The 25,298-nt window shown below is 39.2% G+C and overlaps 1 protein-coding gene across 1 annotated transcript in view; it reads right to left on the bottom strand.

The window, feature by feature from the left end:
* Positions 1-25,298, bottom strand: part of LOC126259657 (cullin-4A) — a 91,758-nt gene that overhangs the window by 6,975 nt on the left and 59,485 nt on the right. The window contains exons 8-12 of the mRNA XM_049956593.1: positions 22,855-22,991; positions 21,362-21,526; positions 17,717-17,944; positions 17,529-17,636; positions 13,173-13,343 (exon numbers count right to left, since the gene is read on the bottom strand). Coding sequence (XP_049812550.1) covers positions 13,173-13,343; positions 17,529-17,636; positions 17,717-17,944; positions 21,362-21,526; positions 22,855-22,991 — 809 coding nt within the window. The remainder of the gene's footprint in view (positions 1-13,172; positions 13,344-17,528; positions 17,637-17,716; positions 17,945-21,361; positions 21,527-22,854; positions 22,992-25,298) is intronic.

The raw sequence follows: 25,298 nt of genomic DNA, 5'->3' as shown, positions 1-25,298 counted from the left end.
AGGATATACCAGATTAAATTAAGAAAAAAAAGCTTAGAATCTTAGAAAATGAATTTTATGTATAAAAAAGGTAGCAATTAAGAGAGGTACTTATATAATGCCCCCCACAAACCATGGGCCTTGCAGTCGGCGGAGAGGTTTGCATGCCTCTTCTAGGTGCAACCACAAGCTGAAAGCAAGGGAGGAACTACAGCCTTAATTTTTCCTGAGGGAATGCAGCACTGCTGTACGGTCAAATGATGATGGCATCCTCTTGGGTAAAATATTCCTGAGGTAAAATAGTTCCCCGAGCAGAGACTACCCAGGAGGATGTTGTTATGAGAAACAAAAGTAGCATTCTATGGATCAGAGCATGGAATGTCAGAGCTCTTAATCAAGCAGGTAGATTAGAAAATTTAAAAATGGAGATGGATAGGTTAAAGTTAGATACAGTGGGAGTTAATGAGTTTCAGTGGTAGGAGGAACAGGACCTCAGGTCAGCTGAATAAAGGGTAATAAATACAAAATAATACAGGGGTAATGCAGGAGTATGTTTAATGTTGAATAAGAAAATAGGAATGTGAAGAATCTACTATGAACAGCATACTGAATGTATTACTGTAACCAAGACAGACACAAAGCCCACACTCACCACAGTAACAGTAGGAAAAGGGACAGAAGGAAAAATAGGTGAATATGGACTGGGGGAAAGGAATGAAAGATGAAGCCGCCTGGTAGAATTTTGAACAGAGCATAATTTAATCATCACTAACACTTGGTTTAAGAGTAATGAACGAAGGTAGTACATGTGACAGAGACCTGGAAACACTGGAAGGTTTCAGACTGATTATATAATCGTAAGACAGAGATTTTGGAACCAGATTTTAAACTGTAAGACATTTCCAGGGGCAGATGTGGACTCTGACCAGTTTACTGGTTATGAGCTGTAGATTAAAACTGAAGAATTTGCAAAATGGTAGGAATTTAAGGATATGGGAACTGAATAAACTGAAAGAACAGAGGGTTGTAGAGTGTTTCAGGAGCAGCATTACAGAATGATTGACAAGAACAGGGGAAAGGAATACGGTAGAAGTAGAATGGTTAGTTTTGAGAGATGAAATAGTGAAGGCAGCAGAGGATCAAGTAGATAAAAAGATGAGGACTATTAGAAATACTTGGGTAACACGGAGATACTGAATTTAATTGATGAAAGGAGAAAATATAAAACCGCAGTGAATGAAGCAGGTGAAAGAGAATATAAACGTTTAAAAAATGAGAGGGACAGGAAGTGCAAAATGGCTAAGCAGGGATGGGTAAGAGACAAATGTAGGGATTTCAAAGCACATATCACTAGGGGAAAGAAAGATACTGCCTACAGGAGTGTTTAAGAGGCTTCTGGAGATAAGAGAACCACCTGTATGAATATCAAGAGCTCAGATGGAGAACCAGTACTACACAAAGAAGGGAAAGCTGAAAGGTGGAAGGAGTATACAGAGGATCTATACAGGGGAAATGTACTTGAAGGCAATATTATAGCAATGAAAGAGGGCACAGATGAAGGTAAGATGGGACATATGATACTGCATGAAGAATTTGACAAAACATTGAAAGTCCTAAGTCAAAACAATAGAAGCTTTCGAAATGTGGTGCTACAGAAGAATGCTGAAGATTAGATGGGTAGATCACATAACTAATGAGGAGGTATTGAATAGGATTGGGGAGAAGATAAGTTTGTGGCACAACTTGACTAGAAGAAGGGATCAGTTGGTAGGACATGTTCTGAGGCATCAAGGGATCACAAATTTAGCTTTGGAGGGCAGCGTGGAGGGTAAAAATCGTAGAGGGAGACCAAGAGATGAATACACTAAGCAGATTCAGAAGGATGTAGGTTGCAGTAGGTACTGGGAAATGAAGAAGCTTGCACAGGATAGATTAGCATGGTGAGCTGCATCACACCAGTCTCAGGACTGAAGACCACAATAACAACAACAACAACATACTTTCATGTCATTGCAACTCAACTGATTTCATCCCCAATGATCCATTTATTTCATTTTGGTGTATTTAATTCATTTTATATACACCGCCTGTGGCAGGGTAGGATACAGTCCTCCATCGATTCTGTACCCCAGTGGTACTATTGTCACATAATTTGTATCAGAACCTCTGGTAGTTGGGTTCAGAAATCGTAAGTAGAAATATCATTAATAAAGAAAGTTAGCATTAGGTTTGGAGGCAGGCACTGATAGCGCAATGGTTAAATCTACTGCTTGTGGAAAGCAGACTGTTGGGTTTGAGTCTCAGTCTGGCACAGGTTTTCAGTTCTCATATACCTTACACTGCAGGTTCAGAATATCTGAATGGTTAGCACTGATGCTGTTTCATGTCACTATATATTTTGATGATTTGACTACAATTGATTCAGTCATTACAATTCCGTCTATTTAATTCATTTAACATTTATCATTTGCTTGAAATTTTCCCCTATTTTTTAACAGTTGTCTCAGTCTGTTTCAGATGTTCATTTACTTTTCACTTTTCACACCTGCAACTATTGGTGTTTGCCTAATAATCTTTCTTCAATAATTGCCCTTTTTCCGTATAGCCACATCATCTTCATTTTCTAAAATACTGAGGATTTTGTTTAATTTCATCCCATGTATATCCCAATTCTTCAATAAGTGCTCATAATTTAGATTTCTGACTTACTTCCTGTATAATAAGACTTTTTGTTTTAAGGTTAGTACCCACTTTTACTATCCATGTTACAAGTCTACGATCACTTGGAGTCTGAAAGGGGCTTACGATCATCATTTCCTGTGCAATTACATTGCTGTCTGATAAAATATAAAATTTAGTCCATTGCCTCCTAGACAAAAGAAGTTTCTATTTCGTTCCAGAATAAAGTGTTACAGATAAGTATCATGTCTCAGCAATTCCACTAATGTAAAAAAAAAGTGCTAGGCTGAAACAGCACACTGGTGACTTTGTAGTGGTGTAGATTGTGTAGAAGTGGAGGCAATCGTATGACACTCTCACTTACCTTAGTCACAGGACAGATGAGTTATGTGCGAGTCAGTTGGGTGGATAGAATTAGTGCAGTATAGTGGGTCAACATAGAGACATAACAGAATGGCAGAAAGGTGATGGTGTATTTGGATGTGCCCATGATCAGATCATGAATGAAGCTGCCCAATTTGTTTGTGTATCATTCACACACAAGCCATGTAACAAAGTCGTTAAAAGATCCTAACTGACTGGGGATGACAAAGTTTCACACCTTTTCAATGACAATTTCAGACCCAACAGCAATTGGTTCTGTCAGTGGAAAGCTGGTCCACCTCAAGGAGATTCTTAGAGAACAGCGTGAATGGAACTGCCTGCAATGAACATTTGGAGACTGGCACCTTACAAATGGCCATTACTCACAGTGGTTAATAAAACTGCACATCATCAACAGGCCAAACAACATAAAAAATGGACAATAGCAGTCTGGAGATGTGTAGTTTGGCCTGATGAGCCACAATTTTTCCTCTTTACAAATGATGCAAGGCAATGGCTGAATGAAACATTTAATCTGCTGTGCATGGAGGTTATACTTCAGGCCAAAGATGGTTCTGTGATGTTTTGTGGGACATGTATCATACCTGTACTTTGTCCCAATCATTCATGTTACCATAAACATGAAGTTGGAAGTTTATTTTAACATTCTTTGTCACAAAGTGTTGAACTTTCTCCTACATCCTCATCATGAGTATGCTGTGCACACTCCTATCTTCCAAGACAACAACTGTGTTCAAAGGGCTGCAAGCATATGTTCCAGTTTGAAGAACACTCAGGTATCCTATTGCACTTTCACTGGCCCACTAAATCACCAAATCTCAATATCTGTCTGTGCATGACAGTACACGGTACCACTAAAAATTACCATTTTTTCAGGGCTTATATCACGGGTTCTACTGATCACAGAGATAAAGGGTCAAGTCTTTTGGACAGTTTTTGACCTGGCGATCACTTGTGTACCTGTCAGAAGAACGGGCTTACTGTAAGAACCGTACAGTACAGGGTCAACATTTAAATATTACACACTTCCTCCATCACAGGCTTGTTGAGCAAATCGGATGGATATTTTGCACTAGATGTGGTCTACAGCAGACCTCAAGTGGTTTATGAAAGAACCAACTGTTCTTGGGCAGTTCCTTCGAAAACCCCAAAAAACTGAAGTAAATAAATTAGTTGTCAAAACTTTACTGATGAACAAAATTCGTTATATACAAGCAGCACACACTGCTGTAACTTGGAAAAGAAGGGAACCAGCCAAAATATGCTCCTGTCGGAGCAACAAACAGGCAAATGTGTTCCTCTTTAAAACACTGATGGAAAAAAGTGAGGAACCAGTTGTCTAAATCTTCATGTTGTGCTGAAAGATAGTAGCAGTGAAACAGTGACAGGAGAGGGGGGAGAGGAAGAGAGTTGGCCTAATAAAATGAGAAAATGGCAGTGGGAGACAAAGAGAGAGGAGATACTGATGGTCAGTGAGAGAGAGTGGCATGAAAAAAGAGGGATGGATAGAGGTAGAAGTAGAAGCAAAAGAAAGAGAAAACTGAAAATGGAAGAGAGAGATGAGTCGAGACTATATATATATATATAGGTTTTTTTTTTGGGAGGGGGGGGGGGAGGGAGGGAGGTCTCTATAATTAAGCCTATACCTGATTTTCCTCTTTAGTCTGTAATGAAATGTATGTCCTTACTTTATTCCATTTGGACTTCATTATTCCACTGTCTCTCTAATTACCTTACTACATCCCTTTCCATATTATTTGACTACTATTGAACGCCTATACACATTTAACTAGTTCCTGAACTTTTAGTGCTACTATGACATATGCCAATTATTTTTTGAATGATGCTGCCGCCATTTGACAGTAATAATTTTTATTTTATTCTTATATGATCTGGATTTTGGCCTTAGGCCATTTTCAAGTATAAAAACTTATTTGTATGTCATAATACATCAGACTGGTATGAGGTACAAGTCCTTGTCAAAACAGCATATCTGGTCATATGGGCCAGATTTGACATTATTAGAAGTGAGAACATCACTAAAATGCATAAATATATTGAAGACTTTCATTTCTGGACCCCATAGCACATCTGTTACATGAAACTGCTAACCAATAATACTTGTTTAGTGTTCTCATATCACATCTGAGCTATAGAGAGCAGAAATGAGAATCTGCAATATACTTAGGTGTTTTAGAGATATTCCCACTTTACTAATGACAGATCTGGCCTATATGACCAAATATGCTTTTTCAACAAGGACTTATTTCATACCAGTCTGACATCTTTTGACATATTAATAAGCTTTTATACTCGAAAATGGCCTAAGGTTGAAATCTTGATCATATAACAATAAAATAATAGTTATTAATCAAATGGCAGCAGCACCATTAAAAAATTTACCATGACTGTGGTTCCAGCAAAATCTTCTTCTTCTTAAGTGGTCAGACTCATGGGGCCACATGAGTCAATGATTAAGGTTCTCCACCCCAGTTAATTTCCTGCAATCCTCTTCCAGTTGTCACAGAATTCAGCAGTTGAAAGGCCTTTTTCACCATCCTCTCTTCCTAAATCTTCATATACGTCTTACGCCATCTGGTCCACATCCAGAGAAAACTTTGACCATTAGTTTTTTTTCGTTCTAGCCATTTGGTCAACCCAGCTCTATGGTACTGCTTTAACCATCTCTACTATGTTGGGCGGCTTCATGGTGGAAAACTGTCCACTCTTCAGATTCACTGTCTCTAATAAGACCATAGGTTTTCTTGAGGATCCACCTCTCAAAAGTGAAGAGCTGTTTTAGTTCTTATGTTTCTCAAGTGTGACATTGATACAGAACAACAGAGAGTATGCAAGTCTTCTAGATTCTCAACTTGAGCACTGTTGACACACTCCAGGAAGAGTTCAGTAGTTAGCCAAGAAAACACATGCATCTACACTCCTGGAAATTGAAATAAGAACACCGTGAATTCATTGTCCCAGGAAGGGGAAACTTTATTGACACATTCCTGGGGTCAGATACATCACATGATCACACTGACAGAACCACAGGCACATAGACACAGGCAACAGAGCATGCACAATGTCGGCACTAGTACAGTGTATATCCACCTTTCGCAGCAATGCAGGCTGCTATTCTCCCATGGAGACGATCGTAGAGATGCTGGATGTAGTCCTGTGGAACGGCTTGCCATGCCATTTCCACCTGGCGCCTCAGTTGGACCAGCGTTCGTGCTGGACGTGCAGACCGCGTGAGACGACGCTTCATCCAGTCCCAAACATGCTCAAAGGGGGACAGATCCGGAGATCTTGCTGGCCAGGGTAGTTGACTTACACCTTCTAGAGCACGTTGGGTGGCACGGGATACATGCGGACGTGCATTGTCCTGTTGGAACAGCAAGTTCCCTTGCCGGTCTAGGAATGGTAGAACGATGGGTTCGATGACGGTTTGGATGTACCGTGCACTATTCAGTGTCCCCCTCGACGATCACCAGTGGTGTACGGCCAGTGTAGGAGATCGCTCCCCACACCATGATGCCGGGTGTTGGCCCTGTGTGCCTCGGTCGTATGCAGTCCTGATTGTGGCGCTCACCTGCACGGCGCCAAACACGCATACGACCATCATTGGCACCAAGGCAGAAGCGACTCTCATCGCTGAAGACGACACGTCTCCATTCGTCCCTCCATTCACGCCTGTCGCGACACCACTGGAGGCGGGCTGCATGACGTTGGGGCGTGAGCGGAAGACGGCCTAACGGTGTGCGGGACCGTAGCCCAGCTTCATGGAGACGGTTGCGAATGGTCCTCGCCGATACCCCAGGAGCAACAGTGTCCCTAATTTGCTGGGAAGTGGCGGTGCGGTCCCCTACGGCACTGCGTAGGATCCTACAGTCTTGGCGTGCATCCGTGCGTCGCTGCGGTCCGGTCCCGGGTCGACGGGCACGTGCACCTTCCGCCGACCACTGGCGACAACATTGATGTACTGTGGAGACCTCACGCCCCACGTGTTGAGCAATTCGGCGGTACGTCCACCCGGCCTCCCGCATGCCCACTATACGCCCTCGCTCAAAGTCCGTCAACTGCACATACGGTTCACGTCCACGCTGTCGCGGCATGCTACCAGTGTTAAAGACTGCGATGGAGCTCCGTATGCCACGGCAAACTGGCTGACACTGACGGCGGCGGTGCACAAATGCTGCGCAGCTAGCGCCATTCGACGGCCAACACTGCGGTTCCTGGTGTGTCCGCTGTGCCGTGCGTGTGATCATTGCTTGTACAGCCCTCTCGCAGTGTCCGGAGCAAGTATGGTGGGTCTGACACACCGGTGTCAATGTGTTCTTTTTTCCATTTCCAGGAGTGTATTATCAAGCAGGATTCCAATTTTAATCTCTGCTTCACTTGATCTGTTTCTGACAGTATGGTTCCTCATATTTGAAATTATTGGCCCATTTATATTTATCGTCATGTATTTTTTGTCATTGCATTGCTCATAAATTTCTTCCCATCTGTTAGCAGATTAATTTGCTGGCACTATCTGATGAACGATAAGATTGGTTACACGCATATTTACACGCTAAAAACTGTTACATGAACTTTTGCGCAATACAATTTTACAGAATAAAAACACACAGCTTCCTTGGTTATCAACAGCAGTGCAAAAGATTATTTAAGGAGTGAGGCATAGTTTCTAAATTCTCACTCTATCACCATGTACTGTGCTTTTAAAGTATTAACTTTTAACTCAGTCTTGCTACTGCTGTTGATAGATCAGTGGACAATATCACTAAAATATCATCAGCATAAGCTAATGAGTGTGCAAAAACTTGGAAGCCTGGAAAAACGTAATTACTTACAAGGGGACTTACAGATTGACAATCTGCTGTTTTCTTTATACTCATAGCATTTAAAGCGAAGTGCTCAGACATTAATTTTCAAAAAAGAACCCTCCAAAAATTCAGGGGGAAAAAAAAATATTGTTAAGTAACTGGTTCAAATCTCACTAGTAGCAACTTTTTTTAATCCATTTAAATTTCATATATATTAAAAAATGGAAAATTTAATCACAGTTCTTTAATAAAGACAATATCTTTTTATTTTTAATTATTAATCGCATGAAAAATGTGTGTGTTCACAATTAATTCAAATTTTTTATAAGAATGAGGAACATCGAACAGAAAGTGAAATAAGGTTTTATTTATAAATACTGAACAGTATTATTACTGTACAAAATCTTTTTCATCTAACAATATGGCACTTTGCATGTCTGTACCAAATTTTAATTAACTTTCATACAACCAGTAATTAAAAATTAAAAGATGTTTTATTAAAAATTACAATTTAATATCTATTGATTAACATTTCCATTTTATAATTAATATGTAATTTAAATAACAGTAACAAAGAAGTTGTTAATAACAAGAAGCTGACTGACTTCACAATTACCAGACCCATTCGTTATGCATTCAGTAAGCTACTGGCAATTACGTCAATGAGGTCAAAATTTTCTCTGCTTAGAATGTATTCCAAAATATTCATGTATGTTCCTTTTTTTAGAAATACGTTTTACTATTTTAGGAAATTCACATATGGGCACTGACCTCCAAATCATGTAAGAATGTAGGGAACGGAAGGGGGCAGAAAAGCCCGCAAGGCTTCCTTGTTGGTTTAATCTTCGCTTCTGTATCTGACACACAGAAGTTCACTCAACTTACGAGAAACTCTGGATTATCAAGGTACTAGTCTGTGGGTATTTTAGGCAAGAGGTCTATCCGTGGCCTTTAGATGTTCAGATAATTTTTCATCCTCAATAGACATTCTTTAGCTGTCATATTGGTAAGAGTGGGAAGGAGGTGCACAGGCTCATGAAAGTCCTCTTGTCCTTCTTCAACTAGAGCTTTAACAAACCTCATTTTTCTCTTCTCAAAGTAGCTAGAGCTCTTCTCACTGCAACTGTGTTTCTGTCCTTTTGCCTTCCACCTTCTGCGTTTCCTTTTTTATCTTTACCTTACTTTACTGAACCACATTCGATTTAGGTTTACTTGTTTTAATGTAATTTTTGTAATATATCTTCGTAAGAGTCCAGATATTTTTTAAATCAAACAATGGAAAATCCAGGATGGAATGTAATATTATGAAAAGGAAGTTGCTACTTGCCATACAGCAGAGATGCTAAATCGCAGACAGGCACAACAAATATAGCTTTCGGCCAGTAAGGCATTTGTCAAAATTAGATGATAGACACATACACTACACAAACACAACACATACACACGACTGCAGTCTCAGGCAACTGGGGCCACATTGGGAGTAGCAGCACCGGAGTACGATGCTGCTCGCAGTGTGGCCTCAGTTGCCTGAGACTGCAGTCGTGTGTATGTGTATGTGTTGTGTTGTGTTTGTGTGGTGTGTATGTGTGCGTCTGTCGTATAATTTTGACAAAGGCCTTTCTGGCCAAAAGCTACATTTGTTACAGTCTTTTTATTGTGCCTATCTGTGACTCAGAATCTCAGCTATTTAGTGAATAGCAACTTTCCAGATATTTTTAGGTTTTCATAATTTGTACTGTAGCTCATTTAGGTATCAAAATGATTCGCCTAATTTATTCTAAATGTGCCTTATATCTTCTTGTACAATAACTTATCACAGTTAAATTCGTAACTTCTGAACCACCTTCAGTTCCCACTGAACACTCAAATATATGGTGACTAGAAAATCAGAGCTACATTCCACACCTCTTTCTGATGCTGACTTTACATTTTGTAACCAGTTTTTGTTTTGTTATTCAATGGCAATGTGATCAATCTGATTAATTGTTCTCCCATCTGGAGAGATTCATGTTTATTTGCAGAATATTATCCTATCACAGCTATACTGTACCAATGATAACATGCTTTTTGATGTGCCAAAATAAATTTAACTTATACCACTCTCATTAGTTTCGTCTTTCCTTCTTTTCTGACTGTACCTATGAAAATAGGTTCTCATCACCAATTTTTGCACACACATCTCCCGTTACTCTTATTATTATTACCTTGTAATAAAAACTGTCTTTAATAATGCCGTTGCTTTCTTGAGTAGAAACATAACAATTTTTGTTTACCCAGATAAAAAAAACACCACGGCATTCTAGTATTTATAGATCTAAAATCCAATATTTATTTCCCACATGCGATTTTCTGATGATGATCCATGAAACAAAGCTGAGTTTTCTATTTCTACTAAATCCATTTGAGATCACCTTATCACTATAGTAGTGTGCATGTAAGAAGGTGGCTATGTGATGCATTCTGTGCAGAGACAGATGGCACGCTCTCTGTCTCATACCCCAATAGTTCAGCGCCATTGCCTACCCTGATAAATGGCAACACTAGGGCGACTGCTACACTGGGCCACTGTTTCTGCATCTGACTCTCTCATGTAGAATTTATATGCTCGGAAAACTGTAGATGACCCTTCTTAACATAATACTTCTTGTGTTTACTTTATGCCCCCCATAATAAACACTACAGTGGTTAAGCAACCTCAGCGTACCTAAACGAATGTGAAAATCAATGCTATATGTTGTACATGCAACCCAAAGTGCTCGCTATGGGAGGATGTGGCAGAGTGATGCTACTGACTGGAACATCATGTGGTACACAGTGCACACAACTATAGAGCTACCACATATTTATCAACTTCTCTTGTCAAACTCACTAATGCTCTGATCTATCAACAAAGATATTCAACTCATGAAAATACAACACAACTGGATAGATGAAAAAAACTCTACTCATCAAGTGATGGGGAAAAAAACCACATCTATATGAGGATATTTATTGTTAAAGAGTCAGAATTTGGTGACAATATACATCAACATGTCTTCTCCATGTCCTATTTTTCAATGTAGTCCCCATCATGTTCTATGGTCATTTGTCAATGTTGTGGAAGAGCACGTATTCCCTGCTGGTAAAAGCTCATCATGTAGGCGTAGCAATGTTTTAATTGCATGACTGACACTCTCTTCAAAGTGTGTTCCCCATAGAGAATCTTTAAGCGGCCCAAAAAGATGGATGTCTGAGGGTACCAGGTCTGGGCAGTAGAGTGGATGAGGCAATGATGTCCAACCCAATTTGGCAATGTGTTCCCGGGTTCTCAGACTTGTGTGTGGGCGTGCATTATCATGTTGGAGCAAGATTTCTGCTCGATTCTTATCCAATTGAACACGTTGGAAATGGTTCTTCAGTTTATTTAGAGTCTTCATGTATGCCTCTGAATTGATGGTTGACTCTCATGGCATCACATCAATGAGAATGACACCATCACAATCCCAGGAGACTAGCATCACGACTTTTTTGGCAGAAGGGGTTGTCTTGAATTTCTTCTTTTGTGTTAAATGAGGACGATGCCACTCCATGGACTGCCTTTTTGTTTCCAGCGCAAAGTGGTGCACCCAGTTTTCATCCCCTGTAATGATCCGTGATAGAAAGGAGTCTCCATTGGTCTCAAAATGTTCCAACAATTCAGATGAAAAGGCCTTTCTTTGAGTCTTGTGGTCTGCTGTGAGCATTCATGAAACCCATCGTGAGCACCTCTTTGAATATCCGAAAGTCTTTGTCATTGCACACACACTTCCAATGCTGACAGACAACTGTAGAGCCAATTGTTGGGTTGTGATGTGCTGGTCGGCATGAATAACGGCATCCGCATGATTCAGCACGTCTGGAGCAGTGGCTGTGACAGGACATCCCGAGCGTGGCTGATCATGGAGCTCTGTTTCTGCATTTCCTGGGGCTGTAACTTTATTTACCTATCGCCCAACTGTACTCCCATCAACTGCAGCATCACATATTAATGGATTTTTTTAAAAAATAAGGGACAATACCTATTGCATGACCCTCGTAAGTTATGGAAATGTGCAAGCTTCCAGAGCCAATTCTTCCTCCTCCTGGCAATAGGGGAAGGAAGAGAGATGAAGTAAAAGGACTGGAGAGGTATTTTCCATAATTTGCCCCATTTCCTAAACCTCATCAGGCCTTTTCCTTCATCTCTCTTGCTTCCGCTTCAACCCCTCTGTCAGAAGAAGGAGCCACTGGCTCTGGAAGCTTGCACGTTTTCTTAACTTTGTGTGTCCTGTTGTCACTAGAGAGTAGATTTTTTTATATATCATGCTATATCAGAAAAACTCCGATTGGTGGAAGTTTCTTACGCTTTAGGTTTCTGACTACAACCTAGATGGCTGTCCATCACATTACTTGTGTTTGTATTCTACATTACATTCTAAACTCATAGGTCCTAGTATAAAATTGGTATCATCATGTAGGGTATATATTTGTGTTCAAGAGTTTTAATCTCCTGTATCAGTTGCTGTCAACAGGCTGGGAGCCTGACCTATCACTTGTTTATTCTTTAAGTTCCTTCTCCTCGCATGTGAGCAGGTAACTGTCTATACAAGGCAGTATGGGACAGCACTTTGATAGTATCACTTATTCAACATGTCACAACATTGTCACTGGACTTTGTGGTATTTTTTAGAAGTTACCCTGGCTCAAATGACTATCCCAACACACTCGTAATGGTGTTGCCTCAGTTCTGGGCTGCCTATTAGGGTTCCCCTTGTTCCTAACTAACCACAATATCTGTCTTACACTTAATATTTGAATAGATTACTGCAATAAGTTCTATAGGTTCTGATGTTCTATGAGAAGTGTACCAACTGTGTTAAGATTTTAATCACAATCCATTATTCGATACTTTCAAATATTTGACAATGAGGACTGCACTTTTACCATTTTTCCTATACTGGCTCATCTGAAAGCAAATTTGCATATTGTGACAAGGCAAATAAAACATTAATAATGAATATTAGAAGAAACAAAGGGTGTAACAGATAAAACTTGGGTGTACTATACCCAACTGCTTCAAATTCAAGAGTGCGTATCTATAAGTGATGGTGTCGCATTATGTTGGCGAGATAAGAACTTTAATAGTTGAAGTAGTAATACTGTAAAAAATTAAACTACTACACTTTCTTCTGTGATTCCTCTTTAAGGCCCCTCCCACACTACAAGCATTATCATCAAGATTTGTATACTCATAGTTATAATCGGTCTACATATAACGATTTAATGGATACAATCTGATTCACTTACAGTTTCCTTCATCTGAATCTGATTGATTTTTATTCGGAAAAGTTTGTTGGAGAAATCCTTGTTGAACTGGAACTTATCAGTGTCTTCCACATCTCGTCCTCTTGGTTGTTTCTGCAGTACTCGTGCTTTACCACATGCCAGGGACTGCAACGTCCGACGCAGCTCAATATCCTGAACAAACAAATTGAAGTTGGGACCCTTTAAACATCACATTTATCTGTCAAATAAATGCAATTGTGAATTAAACTAATTTTAATTTTATCATTATCCGTAATAAGTAAACTGAGAGAAAGAAAATTAAGAAAATAAAAGTTACTCTGAATTATAGTATACAGAACAGAGCCTTGATGCTAAACCATAACACTTAAATAATGTAAGAGTGACATTTGTTAGTAACCTCATGTGAAATTAATAAAAACCTGGACTTTCTTTCCATTGTTTGAGGTCAACTTAAGGAGCATTAGTCTGAGAGAAATACATTTGTTTCACATTATCTGCAGCTAGTCAGTATGAGTTGTTCAAGATATACTCAAAGTTATTTTAAGACAGAAAATACTGTGAGGAAAATAAAAAGGCCAATCAAAGATTTGCAGAATAATCAAAATTTCTACCTTCCTGAACACTTACTTTTATATATATCTTTCAGTTGTCTACACCAGTTCCTTCTCTCAAACAATTTAGTGAGGACTGCATTACAAACATTACGTAGATACCGTCTCCTTCAATGACCCAAACCAATGAATTGTTGTTTTGTTGTAGGACAAGACACCACACTCACCTTACTTCAAATGTTGAATGTCTTATTCCCAGTTTAGATAGTATGGTGTACCTGAACTGCAAAACTTTCCCTCTCGTGTAAGATATTAAAGATGGCTGCTGGTCTATTTCCAAGAGTACACTGAATATGCTAGCAGATACAACACACATCTATTCAACTGTACAAGACATGAAACCCAAATCCTTAAAAGTGGACGCTGTTGGAGACACAGACCAACTTCCATCGTGAAGAAAATTTGACAAACCAGTAAGAGACTATAGTGAAGATAGAGTCCCCACTTTGAAATTGGCAAAACAATCATCACATGGAAATTTTTACGTTCCACTTCTATAGGCTGACAGCAACTGAATTCTATGTACATCACAACAATGGAGGCCTATCCACTACCTCAAATAGCTGAACATCAAAAAATAGGTAAAAGTATAGCAGATTGAAAGTACTGGCTAGGAGCATAATGTCAATTCTGCAACTGGTCATGTTCTTTTGTTTTAAACTGCCATTTAGAAGCATTTTGTTCCATCTTCGATTGTAAAAACATGCTGCTACCACAGAATCACTTCCACTATGGCGAACACCAAAGTAACATTATATAAAAAAAAAGACCCTGTCACTATTCAACACTGCTGTACGGTATCAGTGCATAGTGTTTGTTTGTAGAGAGGGCTTCCATTTTCCTCGGGTATATTCCTATTCTTTTTTAAGACTCACAACGAAACCATCATGCTGAAATATGCTGTATTTTTTCCACTGTTACAAAACTGCAAAAATGTCTGTATGCAAAATTTTAGCTGTCACATGACCTGAAGTTACTCAAAAAATTAGAAATATGACATTTTTCGCATGGTTTCTGCATCTGAAACTGTCTGGCACACAGCCCTGAAATCTCACATTGCACTACATGGTACTCTCTTATCATTGCTTCCAATGGCTTAAGAGGTGAGTGTTGAATCAATGACTAATAGCTATTAAAACTAACTATGTATCCATAAAGAGAAAAACTTATCTTTTATTCACAGTGTTCCTTCTCAATTTGTAAGGGGAACATATAAATAAATACAAGGTTTCCGACATTTCAAAATTAATTTTATTCCGTGTAACTACTGTAAAAATGTGTAATATTTCAAACACAATTATTCGTGCATCACGAACACATACTAGTGTTTGCAAACTGAGAATATGGTCACAATGGAAGACAGGAAACTGCAGTGAGTTGTCCATAAAATTTTTCTTTGGGATTGATAATGATACAGAATCTTTTTGATCTAATGAAGAGTCTACACAGAGAAGGAATTTGTTTCCACCAAGTGAAAGAAAAGTCTGATACACGAAAAATGTAATGTTTCCATTTCCCAGACTCCGATGAATCTACCACCAGGTCATCTGTTCAGAAATTGCTCTTTCCGTACATGCCTGAAACTTCCAATCATTTCTTGAAGACAAACCTATAACACAGGTAACAACTAACCATACAGACAGATTATGGGCATTATCGGAAACTGCAGATGTGTTGGACTGCTGAATGTGTCCTTTTAGTAACACTTCTTTTTCAAAATCAGACTGATCTAAAACTATGTACAAAAGATTCACTACAACTAGTGATCTCATGCTTTGAATTTCCAACAAAATCTTCGAAGTTCAGCCACTCTGTTAGTTCCCCTTCTTTGTAAGGAGCAGAATACGAAAATCAGGTGGATGTCAAAACAGCTCCCTTACACTCACTCAGCATTTAGTTATCTTGAAGCCCATAAAGAGCTGTACTCCACAGGAGCCATAACCCCAACCTTTGCTGCATAGTTAACTAGCATTACAAGCCACAGCCCTAAGTCTACTACCTGTTTAAAAACTTCTTGTCTGAACTGGTCATCATCCATGTTTTGCTTCCATGCATGGCTACACTCCATACAAATACTTTCAGAAAAGTCTTCCTGACACATAAATCTATATTTGATGTTAACACATTGTTATTTTGCTGCCCAAATAGCAAAACTCTTCTCTCTTCTACTACTTTAAATGTTTTGCTTTCTAATCAAATTCTCTCAGCATAATCTGATTTAATTCAACTAATTTCATTATCCTTGTTTTGCTTTTGTTGATGTTCATCTTATATCCTCCTTTCAAGAAACTGTCCATGTCCTTTGCTGTCTCCGACAGAATAAAAACGTCATCAGCAAATCTGAAGTTTTTATTTCTTCTCCCTGAACTTTAATCCTTTTGCACTGCTAAGGTTGAGCGTCCAGCCTGCCCTACCAGCTGAGGGAGACTATGTACTGTGCGCCTTGCTAGCGGACCACTGACTCAGCCCTACGACTGTTACATGTTTGAGCCACTGTCGGCTAATCACTCTTTCCAGTGCGCATAGAACCACTCTTCGATAATATTCTTTATAAAAATGGTATCACACTGTAGAGTCACAGTGATTGCTGTATTTTATAACCACGAAAGAGAACTTCAAATCAAACTGATCTTTCTGTTAGAAGTTTATCCTAGTCTGAGAAAAAGTTAGTTTGGAGAAACAATAAGAACGCTTTTTACTTGTGATTCAACAATTCTGTACTGTGAGATTTACAATAGAAATATAAGTGCTGGTAACCTATAAAAACTCATTAATATTGGACCAATAAGTTTCTAGATATAAAATTTTAAAATGAATAGTTACTAGCAAAGATACGCAAAATTCAGATAGTTTTCTGTTCCACATGGCAGCGAGTTGCAGATGAAAGCTGTAGCACTTTCCGGCGTTACAAAGGAGAGCAGGTAACAATGGCATTGGCAGGAATGTTGAAATGTGGACGTCAGCAAGTCGTCGTTCTATTGTGCATGTTTACCTGCCTCCGTGCCCAACCGTTAGGCCTTCCTGCATACCAAGTTTAAATGAATGCCCTTGGCCATCTGGCCATTATACATGCTGGGCATACATGTACACTGTAGCTGTCTAGCACTCAACCTACTGGGCATATATGTATGCCCGTAGCTGTGAAAGGGTTAATCCCTACTCCAAATTTTAATTTTGTTTCCTTTACTGGTTGCTCAGTTACAGTCCCTTCTCAACCACTGCTTCCCTTTCGTGCTCCTTAACTTGTACAACTGCTCTCTGGGTGTTGTAAATATCCTTTCACTCCCTGTATTTTACCCATTTCAGAATTTCAAAGAGAATATTCGAGTCAACATTGTCTAAAACTTTCTTCAAGTTTACAAAAGCTATAAACATACATTTGCTTTTTCTTAACCTATAATCTAAGTCATAGGGTCAGTATTGTCTCTTGGGTTCCTACATTTCTCTGGAATCTACACTAATCTTCCCAGAGCTTGGCTTCTACCAGTTTCTCCATTCTTCTATAAAGTATCTGTGTTTGTATTTGCAGACTATGACTTATTCTTTTGGACAGCTCCATACTCATAGCCTATATCTACAAACCGTGCTCAAAGTATACAAACTTTCAAGTAATATTACTTCTGTTAATGTAAAGGACTTTTCTTCCAAGGAAATTTTTTCTCACGGTGTACAGTAGTGTGTAATGTAGAATACAAATATGATTTTTTTCATAGTAGAGTTTAAAAACTTAGATGGAACATCTCACCTCGATACCAGTTGCCACTTTCAGCTCATCAAATGAAAGCTCATCTGATTCATTGAAGAGAAGTAAGACTAAGGCTTGGAAAAGTGATACCATCAGTTCTTTCTTGCCCTGGAAAAAAAGTATTTACAAGAGAACAAGCTCATACATTGTTCTGGGACAGTTAAAGTGCTGAAGATAAATATACAAACCTGTGTGAATGAAGCTTTCAGAACGCAGTGTCCTAAAGTAGGCTGCCACTGTAGCTTGCGCCCACTGTGCTTACCGAGATAAAATTTGTTAAAAATATTCTGATATTGTATCATCTCTACCGGCAAGTTAACATCCAACACTGGGTATGTCGGCCAATAACCCATAGTCAGAATATTCACAGTCAAATCAATATTGGCTAGTTGAGGATAACGTAAATTCCCCATATGCTGAAAATAATATGCACATCATTACAGATCTATTTTTAAACACTACAAGATCTGTTAGAAAAGTAGCTGACCTTATTTTTTTTTTGCGACAGACTTGAATATGGTGTGCTTGCATGTGCTGATCTTTAACATTCCTGCACATAAGTGAATTTTTACCTGCCTGTCAATAGCATCAGTTGCTAGCAAGCAGAGGTTGAGTGAGATAGTATGTTGTGCTTGCGTTGGTGTTTTTCACTGCAAGGAAAATGACAGAATGCCCAGAGCAGTGCTACTGCATAAAATTTTTCTAGAAACTGGGCAACAGCCGGGTGGAAACCATTCCGAAGATTGAGATGCCTTTCGGTGACAGTGCTATGAGCATTACACAGATTACGGAGTGGTACAACTGGTTGGTGGAGAGCGAGCCACGCTCCAGTCTGCCACAAATGTGCCGAAATGACCGGGTCACTGCCAAAATGTACATTGTGGTGGTATGGGACTGCCATGTGACTATAAGAGAAGTTGTGGAAGAGATGGGTATTGGCACTTTCCATTGATGCCCAATATTTGGCTATGAAGAGATTGTCAGTGAAATTCTTGCCAAAGCTGCTGATGGCGGAGCAAAAGCAACTTCGTGTTAAAGTCTCACAGGACATGCTGGTCTCCACAAACAGTGACCCTGACTTTGTTAACACCATGATCACTGGCGACTAGTCCTGTAGTACGAGTATGACCCAGAAACCAAATCCTAGTCATCACAGTGGAAGCATTCCTCGTCACCAAGACCAAAGAAAGCCTGCCAAGCACGCAATGATATCAGAGTGATGCTGACTGCTTTCTCTGACTCCTGTGGTGTGGTACACAATGAGTATGCACCACAGGATCAAACAGTCACCAAAGAGTACTACAAAACCAGATTCATGTGCTTCAACAGGCTTCTTACTCTCCTGATTTGGCCGCCTGTGACTTCTAGCTGTTCACAAAACACAAGATGCCATTGAAAGGAACATGAATTCAGACAAGAGGAGACATCATGGCAGCAACGACAGCTGTGCTAAACTCCATTCCAATAGAGGCTTTTTTGTCATGCTTCCAACAATGGCGGCACTGCTGGGAAAAGTGTATGGAGTCCCAAGGGAACTTCTATGAGGATGATTAGGTGTCCAACACTCCAGGTAAGCCAGTCCTCCCCCCGCCCTCCCCCCTCCTCCGCCAAAGGTGGGATACTTTTCTAACAGACCTTGTATATTTGTATCTAGACTTTGTCCATAATACATGTACATAATGATCCATATTTATTTACAATACACAATATACTAAAACTCTCTGATGAATGGTGGTTGATTAACCAACCCCTAATTTTCAGATTAGCTTTGAACGGCCTCAAAGTGAGCATGCTCCCTCTCCTCAGAGAACAGTCAAACTGCAACCCCCACCTCCCACCATCGATAATCATATTTTGGGCTTCTGCTGCTAACTGGTGCCCTGTGCAGGGGTACCGTATTTACTCGAATCGAAGCCGCACTCGAATCTAAGCCGCACCTGAAAAATGAGACTCTAAATAAAGGAAAAAAAATTTCCCGAATCTGAGCCGCACCTGAAATTTGAGACTCGAAATTCAAGGGGAGAGAAAAGTTTTAGGCCGCACCTCCAAATCGAATCAAAGTTGGTCCATTGTAATATGAGACACAATTTAGGTCGAATGAATGACGATACAGCTGCAGTAGTTTGGTTCGAGTCGTAAGCTTAGAAGTTAAGCTTTACCAGGTAGCCATTGCTATGCGTCAGGCGCTCTGTCCGTATTTATATGGGTAGCCTTCCTTTTTTACATGCTTCGTCTGGTTTGAATCTATTGCTTATTTTGCTTCGATCTGATAAGTGCAGTTTTCTTTGTTATAGGTGTTTACGTCACTCTAAGCTGAAAATGCATTACTGTACTGTGTCATGCATTGTTTGTCGCATTCTGATAGTGCGTGTTTACGGACTGTCGCCGCTCGCGGCATGGCTTGCTTTTGTGCGCGCTACTGCCGCTAACAATAAAAAAAAAAGAGAGGAATCGTCTCATTAGCGAAACAATGGCAAGAGACTGCTATTTGTTGTTACTTACACTGCTGCTTTCTTTGATAATGATCAACAAGAACCAAATAATAGACTGCGTATGATAAACATGTTCTGAACGAGAGTTAGGCGAAAATTTTTCTCCGTTTGAAAATCTTTGCGGCCGCTTCTTTAGTACATCAAATTCTGCACAGAAATTAGAGTCATCTTAGATTTGAAAATCAAGTCAGTTGCCGTGCTTCATTTTTGACTGTATCACTTAATACGAATATAAACATGACACGATATGTATATTCTTCCGCGTTTGCTGTTGTCTCACTCTAGTTTCGTAGTTTATTGGGCAGGCAGGATTTAAATGAGATAGCAGCACACACGAAAGAAAACATAGCAAAATGTTTATATTCATATAATTCTTATGGTGAAGACAATACTGCATGTGATTCACAATTCATAAAAGTTCCTATTAGCAACCATCTCTTGTCACAGGTAGGAAAAATTTCAGAACGTAGACTTGGCCATATTAACAAACATCCCAAACAGTCTTGCCAGTCGAAGATGAACAATACGGAGTTTGTATTTACTTCGTTGGATAATGTATGAAAATGCAGTGGTCGAAACTCGGGACGGAGAAAAAAAGCTCATCTTCCTCCCTTTTTTTTTTAATTTATTTACTGACGCAGAGGTTCTGGCGCCAGTATTTATCTTTGTGCCTACAAACCATGCCTGTGTAGCGCTACATATATTCGACGGCAGAAGTTCGTTGTGGCGGCACCTACCAACATTTTTCAGAACTCCCGCTTGCTTTGCACTCGATTCTAAGCCGCAGGCGGTTTTTTGGATTACAAAAACAGGAAAAAAGTGCAGCTTAGATTCGAGTAAATACAGTATATCTTCCCATATCCTTGGTACAGCTGAGTAGTTAATTTATTATTAATTTAGTATTAATACCTATTAAAGGTTCTCTATACAGGACGCTGGCATTCTAAATGTTTGCTCAATAGTACTGTCTTAGTATAGCATTCAGTAAACAATGTAAATGAAATTCTTGCAATTCTAATAAAAAATCCCATATATTACAGAACATAATTTGTCAAGTGTTGGTTTTTGACTGCCGAACAGTCATCACTCACCATATATTCACAATATGCTATACAATAAACTGAGGTATTTAATAATTATACTTAACAACAAAATTTATCTCCTTTTTTGCTCACTGAGATGAAACTTACAAGTTTAATGATGCCAATATAAATTGAGCTGTTATGCACTGGTGTGCAGAAAATTTTTGATTGCTTTATATCAAGCAAATAAGAGCACATTTAGGCACATCATTAATGTGAGAGAGTAATTCAAGAACACAAACCTTCCAAAGAAGCATACCTGCTTGAAAGCAACATTGATATCCTTACTGAGCTCCATGTCTTTGAACATTCCTTCCAGTTTAGAAGTAAAACCACCACCGCATTCCTGTTTCAGTTTAGAAAGCATGCTCTTCTCCGCATCCACACTAGCTGACTTCCCAACTAGTAATCGTTTAGCCAAATCCTGCAGGGCAAAACATTTTTATTTATACCATATATCATAAACTGTAATATAAAGCTATTTGTCATGTAATATAACTGAAGAAAAAAAAATATATATTGTTTCACCGTGAAGGTAACTAGACTCATTCTATAAAATATTTAAACATTCTTCTACCGTGCCTATTGAACCAATTATTCCATATTTCCTCAGGGGGTCTCTGAATTCATCATCAAATGCATTTATCTAACCTGTTTTCGAAAACTACACCTCATGTATGCCAACAGCACATAATCATATGGTGTGCAGTCTGGAGAAAGGGGTACTTGGTACATAATTCAAGCTGGATTACTTGAGAACCGTGGGTCATGGGAGACTTACCGTACAGTCTTTCCTTCTCATCCTGTAAGGTAAGTCTCCACTGACCCGCAATTCTGGGTGACTTTCCCAAAATCTACCCCTTTTCCTAGATCTCTCCAGTCATTTTCCTCCACCCTTCTTCCCTCCCCTTCAACCCTTCTGCCTGAAGAAAAAGCCACTGGCTCCGAAAGCTTGCCTATCAAAACAGTCTTATGTGTGTGTGTGTTCTGCCACTGCTTGGTGAGTAGATTTTTTATCTATACAATTAAATAATTTTATCAATAATTGATTGTTTTCATTGTTGGACTACTTGAGAGATGCACGAGAACACAGTGGTGGAGGAACAACTACAAATTTACCTTTCAAACTTGGTAGACATTTTTGACAGCCCCAACAAATGAGTGGTTACACGGGTACCATCTAACAGTAAATGTCAATTTCTCAGTATAACACACTTCAAAACTCTCATTGGTCCTGAAGAAAATTGTTACAATTCTCTGTGAAGGTTAAAGTCTTCTAGACTGTAATGGGTGTGGGAATACATGTTGACTTGCAAGTTTCATACTTAAAACAATGATACTTTTTTCTATAGCTGAGAGACCTCAGATTTCTGAAATGTGTCTTTGGATTAAATTTATCTCTGTGGTTTCCGACAACATTTGAATAACATGGCCTGATGAGAACAATCATAAACCAACACGCAAACAATTTCTAGTAAAAACTCGCAATTAGATGCAAAGGCCAATTTATCTCCACATGAAAGAATGTCTCACTGCACTGTAAAGGTTACCTAGTAACATTTTTTTTCAAAATTTTTGTCCTCCAGTCATTTCACAAAATTGAAGACATGTTAAACATCTAAATAAATTCTATTCTATTCTATTCAACATTATTATTGGAGGTGCAAGACTATAATTGATTCTAACAGGGAAAAAAAATTATATAAAGCTGGATTATCTTGCTAAATCCAGGAATCACACAAACACACTCACCTTTTTATAAAAGGCTTCAAATACATCTTTTCCATGAATGAAACGAAACAACACCATGATTTTATCCAACAGTCTTTCCAGCTCTTCTTCAGTTGATTCTTTGTTGCCAGCACGAAGCTTTGAATCCACAAATTTGGCTGAAAAATGTAAGATGGAACTGTAGCAATAATTTTTTTGGAGACATATATGTAATTAGCACAAAAGTAACTTTTTATTATCTGAGGTAACCAAATACTAGGAGCTTCAAATGCCACAGTTTGGCCAGTAAAAACAATGTGACTGATTTTAAGAGTTTCCCATGGACAAAGAACATATTCAGTGTAAGGTATGAGATTTGGAGTACTGTTGTGATAAGGATTGAAATCCTAGCATGTTTATCAGTGCATTGATGATGCAATGTTCATGGACCTATGGCAGTACCAGCTGAATCTGCAGCAACAGCAGCACAATCAGGAGAAACACGTTTCTGACCTGCAGAAAAAGCCAATGAAGTACATAGGTAAATGGGACAATATTCGGCTGTAACAGTGACATCACCAGTTGCTACACTTGTGTTGACATCATCTATGTTTCTAGCTTTTGACGAGAGGAAGCCTGGAATACCTATCTGGAACAGTTTTTGCTGTTTACCTATGCCAGTAAGTGTTCCAATGCTAGTAATCAACAAGCATTGCATTTTTCTTCTGGTAAACATATTTATAAAATATAAATTACGGCCACTCTTTGCTCAGCAGCGTGTTGCTTGATGGCTTGTACAGTTTGTTGTCCTCAAATTTTAAGATGCAACCACATGTGCTGGCTGCTAGTGAGAGCGTAATGGACATATTGCAGATGGGTGTGCTGTGGTGTGGGGTGGGAGAGAGGAGGGTGGAAAAGGAGAAGGGGGGTAGGAGGTGGGGGGAAAAGGGAAGGAGAGACATGAATAATTAGTTTGGGTACGATGTGCATGTGAACTGGTAAAATTTTGGGTCACACTCAATATTTTGAGGAACAGAAATATAGAGCAAGTGAGAAAGTCTTTACTTGACAAGAATAAGCAGAAATTATCAGTCAACAGTACAAGGCAATCTAAACAACCAGAATGTCATGGCAAGTGATGATTTCAGTATAGAGGTATGTACTTTATCTTGATCATTATATGAAGTTAAAAAAAGTGGAAGAGGAAGACGAAGATCAAAAGCTTCTGAAGTTGCCAGTGCAAAAAATGAATGAGTCCAAGTTACTATAGTTGAGAAGCAGTTATTTGATATATTAGTATAAGGAGTACAGTTTCGTGTAGTAGCAGGTGTCCCATGTTTATATACAAGTGTGACACTAACTAAGTAAGGATTGATTGATAAGGATGTAGCAACAGTATCTCTCAGGTTTTCTCAGCATTGAGCTCACTAACACACATTTGGATGTAGATACAGGGACGATCCTTGATGAAGAGCTAAACTTCATGCCAACTCCAAAAATGTTGCAAATAGCAGATTACATCAGCTATGTCGAGTATGTCACATCTTCTTTCCTGCCAGAAGCAGCAGATGAGGTTTGTCATGAAAACTGTAGAGCACTTACCTAGGTGCTAATGCTGATGTCCAATCTCTGCAAGCAAGAACAAGTAACACTGAGAACTCTGTGGGAGGACAAGGAACCTAATTCTGCCAGCCTACAAGCACAACACTACGGTCCTAATGTCGTTTGTGGGCTGCAATAAGATTTTCAATATTTTGAATGACACTGCGCACAGATAGGCAGATGTTGATCCTACGAGTCTTAGAATAGCGGTGCCACCACAACTATATGGTCTTCCTAAGGTACATTATGGCTTCTCTCTCATCACGAGAGTTTCACTTTCCGATTTCTTGGAACTATTTGGAGAAAAGTTTAATGATTATTTCACAGAATTTTTGAGAGCTGTTCTGATGTCAACCCATTTCCTGTTCAACATAAAATATTATGAATAAACCGATGGCATGACAATAGTCTGTTATCGGCTGTTGTGGAGAATCTGTATGTGAATAACTTTGCTTCAAAGACACTAGAATCAGTCAAATTGAAACCAACAAGTTTCTATCGGCACATGGCCGTTTGTTTGCAGTGTGGCCACGTGGATCAGAAAAACTTGAATGCAAATGTAGCATGTATTACTTGGATCAGATTACCACAACAATCGAAGAGAGGGGCAAGCAACATACTGTCTGAAATAACCAAGCAACCTGGTTGCCACAGAGTGCTGCATTGAACATCATCATGAAATGAAATACGAGGAGACCAGTATCATGTTCCACACAACAAATTGGAGTTCGGGCAGTGACTACAAATAACAGCGAAACATGCTGCACGGCTGGGTTGATCATCGAAATACTGTGCATAAAAGTGGAACAACTCAGCAGAACACCTGGAAGCACACAATTAATTCAGCAATAACTGGTTTTGAAGATGCCCTGCAAGAGCAAAGG

The sequence above is a fragment of the Schistocerca nitens genome, chromosome 1, assembly GCF_023898315.1.
Source record: "Schistocerca nitens isolate TAMUIC-IGC-003100 chromosome 1, iqSchNite1.1, whole genome shotgun sequence".
NCBI classification, from domain to species: Eukaryota; Metazoa; Arthropoda; class Insecta; order Orthoptera; family Acrididae; genus Schistocerca; species Schistocerca nitens.
The sequence above is the reverse complement of the archived record's forward strand: the minus strand, read 5'-3'. Positions and strand labels throughout refer to the sequence as shown.